Here is a 12,121-nt window from a genome sequence, read left to right as displayed (position 1 = left end):
AACAGGTTCTTGGAACCTCTTCCTCAACCTAACCAACCCCTCAGCTGCACTAGCATCTCCAGACCCACTACCCCCTTCCTCTTTCCAAATTTCTTCCTTCTCAGCAGCATCCTCACTCCATAACAGCATAACCTCAGTCTCCTCAATCAACTCAACAGGAATAGGTGAAGATTCAACCACTCCTTGTTTTCCCTTTCCCCTCACATCACCTTGAGAACCCTCACTCTCTTTTACTTTTCTCTTTTTATTTTTACCACCAGTTTCAACCCCAGTAATAGTTCCCACCAGAACAAACCTATTCTCCAGATTCTCAGCAACCCAGAAATTTCCCCAGATGTAATCTTAGGACCAGATGTTACCTGCTCTGTTTCAGATGAAATAGTTTCTTCCCCTTCAGTTGCAGAATTAAAGGATTCTTCAGATTTTTGGGGTTCCTTTGCCTGGCTTGCTTTCAATTGTCCATTTATTTTCTTGATTTGTTCACTATAAGCGATGTTCTTGGAAGGAAGCCTGTTGATCCTTCTTTTCTTAGAGATAGGTGTGGTTGAGGGTGCAGTTGAAGGTATGGGTGTGGATTCTTTAGGTGGTGATGAGGGATTTTCAGAAAGGTTTGCCATTGATGATGGTAGAAGAAGAGTATGTGTGTGTGTGTGTGTGTGTGTGTGTGTTTGTATGCTGAGAAGACGAGAGAAGATAGAATTATTTGGCGGCTGGAAATTAGAAGTGAAGAAACGGCTAAGGCCAAATCAATTTAAAGAGGGAGAGTTTATATGGGTAACGGTAACTTTTCAGAAGCTCAGGAGTCTAATCATACTGGGAGTCATTTTGAAAAGACGTTAGAGACTTCACTAGATTCTAGACAATTATGGCGCTAGAGACTATCTTTGGGTAAAACAAGTTCTTTTTGTGACAGATAAGCTTGAGGGAGGTTGGGATTAAATAGGACTCTCCTTTTGATCATGATCCAAATACAATTATTTCAAAATATGCTGAGTGGAAAGTACATACCATGTAATCTTGATGAACTAGGTTCTTCACTGAGAATTCTCTTGTGTTAGTCTGAATTTTCTAAGAAAATAAAAATAATATCATTAGAGATTAATGAGACATTTTAGCACAAGGCACAAAAGTATACTAGTGAAAGTATGAGACTAAGCAAAATCTAATCTAATTATTTACAAAATTCACAAATTGTCTAACCAATTATTGAGTTAGAACTGGTTCCTTTTAGGTGATCTTAATCATCCATAATTCTAACCTATTCCTTTCAAAGTGATCTCTACTTAGAGCTTTTGTGAAGATGTCAGCTATTTGCTTGTCAGTAGCAAAAATTCCACAGTGATCAAACCTTTTTCATAGTTGTCCCTCAAAAAGTGATGCCTAACATCTATATGCTTAGTTCTTTTGTGATGAATCGGGTTCCTGGTCATACTAATTGCACTGGTGTTGTTACAAAAGATGGGGATACAACCTACATCAATTCCATAGTCCATTAATTGTTGTTTGATCCACAACAATTGAGCACAACATGAGGAAGCAGCCACATACTCAACATCAGCAGTAGACAAGGCCACAAAATATTTCTTTTTGGTGGCCCAAGACACAAGACATGAGCCAAGAAAGTTTGCCATACCTGAGGTTCTTTTTCTATCCACAAGAAAACCTACATAATCAGCATCAACATATCCCACTAGGCTGAAATTACTACCTTTTGGATACCATAGACACAAGTCAGTGGTGCTTTTAGGTATCTCAAGATCCTTTTGACAACAGTCAAGTGAGACTCCTTTTGGATTTGCCTGAAATCTAGCACAAAGACCAACACTGAAAACAATATCAAGTCTACTAGTAGTGAGATACAATAAAGAGCCAATCATTCCCTTATACATCTACTGATCAACAGGTGAACCAGGTTTATCTATATCTAATTTTGTAGCTGTAGCTATAGGAGTGTCAATTTCATTGGAATCTTCTATTTTAAACCTTTTAAGTAACTCTTTCACAAACTTTTGTTGATGGATCATAGTTCCATTTGAATTTTGTTTAACTTGTAAGCCTAAAAAGAAATTAAGCTCACCCATCATACTCATTTCAAATTCACTGCTCATTAGTTTAGCAAATTCTTTACTTAACCTATCAGTAGTGCTCCAAAGATTATATCATCAATATATATCTGAACTACCAAGAGATGTTTACCTTTTTCTTTCAAGAACAAAGTATTGTCAATTTTACCTCTCTTGTAACCATGCTCAAGCAAGAATTTTGACAATCTTTCATACCATGCTCTTGGAGCCTGCTTGAGCCCATAAAGTGCCTTGTTAATCTTGTACACATGATCAAGAAGTTCCTTGCTTTCAAATCCCAGAGGTTCCTTGACAAACACTTGTTACTTTAGATAGCCATTGAGGAAGGCACTCTTGATATCCATCTGATAGAGAGTGAATTCCATGTAAGTAGCAAAGGCTATAAGGAGTCTAATTGCTTCTAATCTTGCAAATGGAGCAAAAGTCTCATCATAGTCTATGCCCTCCTCTTAACTATATCTGTTAGCCACCAATCTTGCCTTGTTCCTTGTAACTGTTCCATTTTCTTCAAGTTTGTTTTTGAAGACCCATTTTGTTCCAATTACTGATCTGTCCTTGGGTCTTGGTACAAGATGCCAAACTTGACTTCTCTCTAATTGGTTGAGTGTATCTTGCATTGCATTCACCCAGTCTGCATTCTACAAAGTCTCAACAACATTTTTATGTTCAATAAGAGATAAAAAGGCATCAAAAGCACAAAGATTCTTCAAAGAAGATCTGGTTTTGATTCTAGAGGTTGGATCAATGATTATGTTCTCAATGGGATGATAACTTTGGTACTTGTAAGGTTTCATAACTAGCTGGTTTCCCCTACATGTTCCTTCAATATTTTGTTTCTGAGGAACAGGTTCATGGATAGGTTCCCTCGAGGTTTGAGGATTAATTCCTTTTTGTTCAATTCCCTCTGTCAGGTTGCCCTGGGTGGAAGGACCTGTTCCATCACCTGTTCCTTCTTCTGGTGTAGCTTCAGTCTTGGTTGTGGTTTCATTTAAGTTTCTTACTAGTCAAATTGCTTCATCATCCTGTTCCTATCTCTCATAAAGAATGTTAGTTTCATCAAAATCCATATGTACACTTTCTTCTACACACATAGTTCTTTTGTTTTAAATTTTATAAGCTTTACTATGTGAAGAATATTCCAAGAATACTCCCTCATTACTTCTGGGATCAAACTTACCTAGGGAGTCTTTACCACTATTGTGCACAAAGCACTTGCATCCAGATGCTCTAAGATGGAATAAATTTGGCTTTCTCCCTTTAAGTAACTCATAGGGAGTCTTCTCAATAAGAGATCTAGTCATGCACCTCTTTATGATGTAGCAAGGAGTGTTCACAGCTTCTACCCAGAAGCTATGGGGAAGTTTATGTCAAGACCCCAATTTCTCTCCATAAGATATCGTGATAACACCTAGTCTCTAAGACTAGTTAAGCCTAACAAGCATGCAAAAACATTAAATAAGAGATTAAAACTTGAACATCCTGACATTTTTTATAAATAGAATATACCAAAACTCAAACTGCAACTCAAAGTAACTACAACTCCCAAAACCTGGTGAGATATAAGTCACAAGCTCTAGATACAGTACCGAACAATCCTATACATCACTGTCTATCAAATGTAAAGAAATAAGAAAAAAAAAGAACAGGATAGAATGGGACTCCGAGGCCTGCAGACAGGTGAACCTTAAAGTCTCCGATAAGCAAGTCACTCCACACACTAATACCGAGGCTGATAAGATGTACCTGGATATGTACAAAACATGTGCAGAAGCAACGGTACCCAGTAAGTGCCAAGCCTAACCTCGGTAGAGTAGTGATGAGGTCGGGTCAAGCCCCTACTGGAGATAATAAGAAACAAGGCAGAGATAATATGATATAATGAAAATGATAGGGAAGTGAGCAATAAAGAATTTACGGGAAGTAACAATACGGAATCCGGGAAAGCTAATGCTACACGAAAGGAAGACAAGAATTTTATATGTTAAGGAAAACAAGAACCAAACAATACAGCAAATATAGAATAGCAACAGGGCACTCCCGAAGTACCACCTCGTAGTCCCAAATCATAAAAACAAATCACAGTCTTTCCTTATATCACCACGGGAGCCTTTATATTTGGTTTTTGAAAATTATTTTCCCGAAATAGCATCCCGCGTTTTAGCCCACCTTATCACACCGCATGGCTTCTAGTAGTTCCCCTACTAGCCACGCGTATCAAGCCCACATTATCTCACTGCATGTGTTTCAACACCCAGACCTTATACGACCACATGCGTATCAATAATCACAACCACACGGCAGAAACCTCATGCAACAATAACAACCACACGACAAAAACCTCGTGCTAACAATAAAAACCACACGGCAGAAACCTCGTGTAAACAACCAAACAATCACCTCAATAATAAGACGGAAGCCAAAACACAACAACTGAATAAATGATATTCCAAGGATAGCAGTTTCAATAAAGAATTTCCACAGTTAGGTAATGATTACAGATATCAAGAAAAGCGAGTAATTCAACTAAATATGTGATACAAGTTGCAAATAGGAGATAAGACAAGTAGGCATGTGAAATTAGGCTAAACATGATGTCTATAACGTGCTAAAGTAACTCAATTAAGGCATGAAAAATAAACTACGTAGCAAAAATCGGAATTTCAATATTTAGCCCGTGTACGCACTCGTTACCTTACGTACACGGCCTTCACATATCATAATTTACCACCAAAATATCAAATCCTAAGGGGAATTTTCTCCACACAAGGTTAGACAAGTCACTTACCTCAAACCACACTCAATCAATCAATTAGAAGGCCTTTCCCTCGATTTTCCAACTCCGAACGGCTCGAATCTAGCCAAAATAATTTCATACTATAAATGTAACTGTAGGAAACTAATTTAAATAATAAAATAATAATTTTAGCTAAGAATTGAAAAATCTCTCCAAAACGTAAACCCCGAGCCCACGTCTCGTAACCCAACAAAAGTCACAAATATTCGGAAGTCCATTAAACCACGAGTCCAATCATACCAAATTTACCAAAATCCGACACCAAATCGTCACTCAAATCCCCAATTTAAACTCTCCAAATCCCTAGCTTCAAACTCCAAAATTACACCTCAAAACCACACATTCTAAGTGGGAAAATCAATGGGGAAACATAATTATTGAGTAAAGATAACCATAAGCGACTTACCTCAAGAATTCCTTCAAAATCCTTCTAAAAAATAGCCTAATCCCGAGCTCTCAAGTCCAAATGGTGAAAAATAACATAAACTCTTGATTTTGGAATTTTAATCTGCTGCCCAGTTAAATCCTTCTTCGTGAACGCGGAAATTGCCTCGCGTTCGCGAAGCACAAAATACTTCAAGCCTAAATTTCCTCTTACACGAATGCGAGGGTCCACTCGCGAACGCGATGTCAAGGTTTCTCAATCTTCACGATCGTGAAGCCCTTATCGTGAATGCGAAGCCCTTCTCGCGAACGCGTAGACCACGCGTGAGGTGCACCCCAATTTGCCAATCTTCTTCGCGAATGCTTGGGCTTCTTCGCAAACGCGAAGAACAAGTTCCCATTGACCTATCAAATCCGATGCAGAACCCTATCAAATCAAGTCCGATTGACCTCAAATTTTGCACACAAGTCATAATTGACATTACAGACCTATTCCAACTTTCGGAATCGAAATCTGACCTCAATATCAAAAGTCCATTCCCGGTGAAACTTCCCAAATTCCACCAATTTCCAACCTTCGCCAATTAACATCGAAACAACCTACGAACCTCCAAATCAACATCCTGACATGCTCCTAAGACCCAAATCACTATACGGAGCCATTGGATTTATCAAAACTCTATTCCGGAGTTGTCTTCACACATGTCAAACTACAGTCAACTCCTATGACTTAAACTTCCATGTTAGGGACTATGTGTCCCATTTCACTCCGAAACTCAACCGAACCCGACACCAAGTGTCCCAGTAAGTCACATAACCACAAAATGAAGTAAAGGGAGAAATAAATAGGGGATTGAGGCTAATAATCTCAAAGCGACTGGCCGGGTTGTTACAGTTTACTAGAAAGAAGCATAGTCCTAGCCATTTCTTCTACAGTCCTATTCTTTATTTCAACTATCCATTTTGTTGTGGAGTCCTCGGAGTAGAAACGTTATGATTTATGCCATACTCATCACAAAATTAAGCAAATTTAGCATTCTCATATTCAGTACCATAATCTGACCTAGTTGATGCAAGTTGATTACCTAGTTGTTTTTGAGATTTTCTAACAAAAGAAGTGAACATGTCAAATGCTTCATGTTTAGATGTTAAAAACAATGTCCAAGTAAACTTAGAGTAATCATCAACAAGCACCATAACATATCTCTTACCACTTCTGCTCAATGTTCTCATTGGTCCACAAAGATCCATATGGACCAATTCCATCGTCCTGGTAGTGCTTACCATTTTCTTACTTTTGAAAGAGGATCTTACCTGCTTCCCCCTTGCACAAGCCACACAAACTTTATCTTCCCTGAACTCAATGTTAGGCAGCCCTATCACCAAGTCCTTGGAGACTAATTTGTTGAGTTGGCTTAGACTAGCACTTCCAAGTCTCTTGTGCCAAAGGAGGTGATCATTATCCAATACACTTAAGTAAGTGAGTTCATTATCTGAAAGTGTGGACAGATCCATAACATATAAGTTCACTCCTTTTCCCTACAAAACTATCTTGTCAGTGGTAAGATTAATCACAAAATATTTTGTAGAGGTGAAGGCTACCATGTTACCTCCATCACACAATTGTGATACACTTATTAGACTGTACTTCAGTCCATCTATCAGAGTAGACATTCTCAAAAGAGTGAGAATCAGTCTTACCTACGAGTCCAACCATATAATAATTATCCAAATCCGATCTCATTTTGCCTTTCAAAACCCAAAAAATTAGCCTAAGGAGTTTCTACCATTTTCCCAAATTTCAAACTCCAAAACACTAATTAGAAGATGTAATTAATAGTAGATTCATGGGAATTAATCAAAAATGAGTCATGAATCCTTACCCCAACAATTCCTTTTAACAACCCCCAATATTTTGCCTAAAACCGAGTTCTCAAAGTCCCAAAATGAATTATGAAGCAAAACCCTCAAAAATCCCTTTTTCTTCCCAGCGACTTACGCTTCTGTGACCTTTGGGTCGCTTCTGTGATGCCGCACCTGCGGAAATACCATCGTAGGTGCAGACTCCACTTAAGTCCTCAAGTTTCTCTTCTGCGGACCATGGCTCACACTTGCGAGCCCGCTTCAGTGGAGAAAGAGACCGCACCTGCGGTCCTGCCCAAAGCCCCTCCTCCAATTCCAGGAGGAAATAGTCATGCCTGCGGAGGCGCACCTGCTCCCAGGTGTTTGCACTTGCTCCCAGTTGTCCACACCTACAATTCCGCACTTGCGGTCAAACCTTCCGTTAGTGCGATGACACCAGCAGGCTTGGGACTTCAGTAGTGAAGCTAAGTCCAATATTGGTCCGAATTCGATCCGAACCATACCCGGGGCCTCCGGGACCTCGTCCGAACATAGCAACAAGTTTCAAAACACATAACGGACCTACTCGAGGCCACAAATCACATCAAATAACAAAATGTCTTTGGATCGCAACCCAAATTCAAGCCTTTGAACTATGAACTTCCAAATTCTGAAACCAACGCCGATTTATACCAAAACAACTCTGATTGGCACCAAATGTTGCACACAAGTCCTAAATGACATTACAGACATATTCCAACTTTTAAAATTGGGATCTGACTCCGATATCAAAAAGTCCACTCCCGGTCAAACTTTCAAAAATCTTTCAACTTTCTAACTTTCGCCAATTTACGCCGAAATGACCTACGGACCTCCAAACCAACATCCGGACATGCTCCTAAGACCAAATAACCCTATGGAGCTATTGGAACCGTCAAAACTCCATTCCGGAGTCATTCTCACACAAGTCAAACTACGGTCAACTCCTACGACTTATATTTCCAACTTAGGGACTATGTGTCCCATAACACTCTGAAACTATCCCCAACCCGACACCAAGCACCCCGACAAGTCACGTAACCACAATATAACATAGAGGAATCATAATTTAGGGTATCGGGGTTAATACACTCAAAATGACCGGTCGGGTCGTTATATCCTCCCCCTCTTAAAACAAACATTCATCCTCGAACGAGTATAGAAACATACCTGAAGTGGTGTAAATATGAGGATAACGGCTACACATATCATGCTTGGTCTCCCAAGTCGCCTCCTTGACTGGCTGACCCCTCCACTGAACCTTCATTGAAGCAATATTCTTCGACCTCAATTTTTGAACCTGCATGTCCAAAATGGCCACCGGCTCCTCAACATAAGACAGATCCTTGTCCAACCGGACTGAGCTAAAATCCAACACATGAGACGGATCGCCGTGATACTTACGGAGCATAGAAATATGGAATACTTGATGAACTGCAGTAGACTGGGTGGTAGTACAAGTCTGTAATCCACCTCTCCAACCCTCTCAAGAATCTCAAAAGGTTCGATATACCTAGGGCTCAGCTTGCCCTTTTACCTAAATCTTATAACACCCTTCATGGGGGAACCCGGAGAAAGACCCGCTCCCCAACCATGAATGCAATGTCAAGAACCTTCCGATCCGCATAACTCTTCTGTCTAGATTGGGCTATACGAAGTCGATCATGAATTAATTTAACCTTTTCCAAAGCATCCTGAACCAAGTCTGTACCCAATAGCCTAGCCTCACCGGGCTCAAACCAACCCACCGGAGACCGGCACCGCCTACCATATAAAGCTTCATACGGGACCATCTGAATGCTTGATTGGTAGCTGTTGTTGTAGGCAAACTCCACAAGTGACAAGAACTAATCCCAAGAACCCCCAAACTCTATCACATATGCGCGAAGCATATCCTCTAAAATCTGAATAGTGCGCTCGAACTGTCTGTCCGTTTGAGGGTGAAATGTTGTACTCAACTTTACTCGCGTGCCCAACTCATGCTGTATGGCCCTCCAGAACCGCGATGTAAACTGTGTACCCCAGTCAAAGATGATAGATATCGGTACACCATGAATCCTGACAATCTCGCAAATATAAACTCGAGCCAGCCGCTCAGAAGAATAGATAGTCACCACTGGAATGAAATGAGCCGACTTGGTCAACCTATCCACAATCACCCAAAGTGCATCGAACTTCCTCTGCGTCCATGGGAGACCAACAACAAAATTCATAATAATCTGCTCCCATTTCCACTCCGGAATCTCTAGCTTCTGAAGCAATCCACCTGGCCGTTGATGCTCATACTTCACCTACTGACAGTTTAGGCACCGAGCTACATACTCCATCATGTTCTTCATCCTCCTCCACTAAGAATGTTTCCTCAAATCCTTATACATCTACGCGGCAGCCGGATGAATAGAGTACCACGAATTGTGAGCCTCCTGGAGAATCAACTCACGCAAGCCATCTATATTGGGCACACATAGCCTGCCCTGCATCCGTAATACACCGTTGTCTTCAATAGTGACCTCCTTGGCATCGCCGTGCTAAACCGTTTCCTTGAGGACAAGGAGATGTGGGTCTTTATACTGACGCTATCTGATACGATCATAAATAGAAGACCGAGAAACCACACAAGCCAAAACTCAGCTCGGCTTAGAAACATTCAATCTAATAAACTGGTTGGCTAAGGCCTGACATCCAAGGCTAATGGCCTCTCTACTACCGGTAGATATGCTAAGCTACCCAAACTCTCCACCTTGCGACTCAAGGCATCGGCCACCTCATTGGCCTTCCCAGGATGATATAGAATGGTGATATCATAGTCCTTAAGCAACTCTAACCACCTCCACTGCTGCAAGTTAAGATCCTTCTGTTTGAACAGATGTTATAGACTCCGGTGATCGGTGTAAGCCGTTCAAAGGACACCATACAAATAGTGCCGCCAGATCTTCAAGGCATGAACAATAGATGCTAACTCAAGTTCGTGGACATGATAGTTCTTCTCATGCACCTTCAGCTGTCTAGACGCATGGGTAATCACCCTACCGTCTTGCATCAACACCGCGCCGAGACCAATATGCGATATATCACATTACACAGTATAAGACCCCGAAGGCAATATAGTCAAAGCTGTCTTGAGCTTTTGAAAGCTCTCCTCACACTCCTCTTTCCACCTGAACGGAGCACCCTTCTGGGTCAATCTGGTCATATGTGCTGCAGTAGACGAGAAACCCTCTACAAATCAACGATAATACCCCGCCAACCCAAGAAAATTCTGGATCTCCGTAGCTGAAGACGGTCTGGGCCAACTCTGCACTGCTTCAATCTTCTTCGGATCCACCTTGATCCCCTCAGTCGACACTACATGACCCAAAATTTCCACCGAATCAAGCAAGAATTCAAACTTTGAAAATTTTGCATATAACTTCTTTTCTCTCAAGGGCTAGAGCACGGTCCTCAAGTGCTGCTCATGATCCTCCCGGCTTTGGGAGTACACCAGAATGTCCTCAATAAACACAATAATGAATGAGTCAAGATAGGGCTGAAATACATTATTCATTAAGTACATGAATGCTGATGGGGTATTAGTCAGCCCAAAAGACATCACAAGGAACTCGTAATGTCCATATCGAGTCCTGAAGGCAATCTTCGGGATATCTGGCTCCCGAATGTTCAACTGATGATAGCTTGAACGCAAGTCAATCTTAGAGAACACTATGGCACCTTGTAGCTATAACACCCCGGAAAATTTCAAAGTACTTAAGTGTAAGGCCTGGTAAATTTTGCAAAGAAAATAATATTTCATGGTGCCGGACTAGGCTTACATGTTTGAGGATTATAGAAATTCTTCGCGGCGAGCTTGCGAGCCACGACTCAGACTTTTTGGATTGAACAATGCACGAGAATGAAAAGGAAAATTTTTGGCAGAAAAATGTAATTCTGCGGTCCATTATGCAACCACAGAATCACTCTGCGGGCCGCATAATAGCCGCAGAAGTGAGCAGGAGAAGGGCCAGTCCGGGGAAATTATGCGGTCGATTATGCTACCGCATAACTATTTTGCGATGCATTATGTGATCGCATAACAATTATGCGGATCGCATACATAGACAGATTTTGGCCAACTTTGGACACCAGTATGCGACCGATATGCGGTCCGCATAACCATTATGCGGTCGCATATGCGATCGCAGAACCTGTTCCAGAGCTTCATTTTTGGGTTTTTAAAACCCAACCCTATTTCGTTAAATACACTCTTTGGGTCATTTTTTGAGTTATTATCTGACATTTTAGAGTGAGAGAAGGTGCCCTAGAGTGAGAAGGTGTTCTCCAATAATTGTTCTTCAATTCTTGCCCAAGTTTTGGAAGATTGAGAAGAGAAACTCACTAGGTCTTCATCCTAGAGGTAAGATTCTACACCCTAACCCTTAATTTCGAATTTTGTGTAGAAATGGATAATAAGCAAGATAATTTGGGCAAGTGGGTTGGTTATTTTACATGCATGTGTTATCAAAGGGTGTAGAAAAACTGTTGAGCTAAAAATAGTAAAGGTTGGGTTGTGGGATGATGGAATCCTCCATGAAAGGACCTTGAAACCTTAATGCACATCTAGTGTTTGATACAATGCTCAAATGAGCTAGAACCATGATCATCTTCCTAATTTTGGTTCAATTTGTTATATTTCTAAAATAGATTGAAGTTGCTAAGAATTCCGGAACATTTAGAGTGTAAGGAAGCTCAAGTGAGGTATGTTGGCTAAACTCTCCTCTTATAATTGAATCCCACGATATTCATGTAAATTATGCAAGTTTCGAGTGATTCATTATGAAATTGGCTATTCCGAGTAAGATTGGGTTGAACGATATATGTTCAACAAGCATTACAAATGCTCTATTCATGTTATGTTACTAATTGAGGATGTGTTAAAATATGGGCTGTGCATTAATAATTTTTCGACTCTAAGTCAAGTTCAAATGAAGGCTATTATGCCAAA

The 12,121-nt window shown here is 40.6% G+C and overlaps 1 protein-coding gene across 1 annotated transcript; it reads right to left on the bottom strand.

The window, feature by feature from the left end:
* Positions 1–804: 804 nt before the first annotated feature.
* Positions 805–1,889, bottom strand: LOC138901083 (secreted RxLR effector protein 161-like). Its single transcript, XM_070188815.1, has 3 exons — positions 1,476–1,889; positions 1,009–1,068; positions 805–813 (listed from the first exon to the last, which is right to left on the bottom strand). The coding sequence occupies exons 1-3, from the start codon at positions 1,887–1,889 to the stop codon at positions 805–807; spliced, it is 483 nt and encodes a 160-aa protein (XP_070044916.1).
* Between the last annotated feature and the right edge of the window lie 10,232 nt (positions 1,890–12,121).

This window comes from Nicotiana tomentosiformis, chromosome 11 (genome assembly GCF_000390325.3).
Source record: "Nicotiana tomentosiformis chromosome 11, ASM39032v3, whole genome shotgun sequence".
Classification (NCBI taxonomy): Eukaryota; Viridiplantae; Streptophyta; class Magnoliopsida; order Solanales; family Solanaceae; genus Nicotiana; species Nicotiana tomentosiformis.
This window is presented reverse-complemented; position numbering and strand designations above follow the sequence as displayed.

What these genes read in the sequence shown, in the direction of transcription:
- LOC138901083 (XM_070188815.1), bottom strand. Translation starts at nt 1,889, where the DNA reads ATGTATAAGGGAATGATTGGCTCTTTATTGTATCTCACTACTAGTAGA. An exon ending in TAATGGACTATGGAATTGAT is followed by an intron (nt 1,069 to 1,475) that starts GTAGGTTGTATC and finishes TTATTTTCTTAG; the next exon opens with AAAATTCAGACTAACACAAG.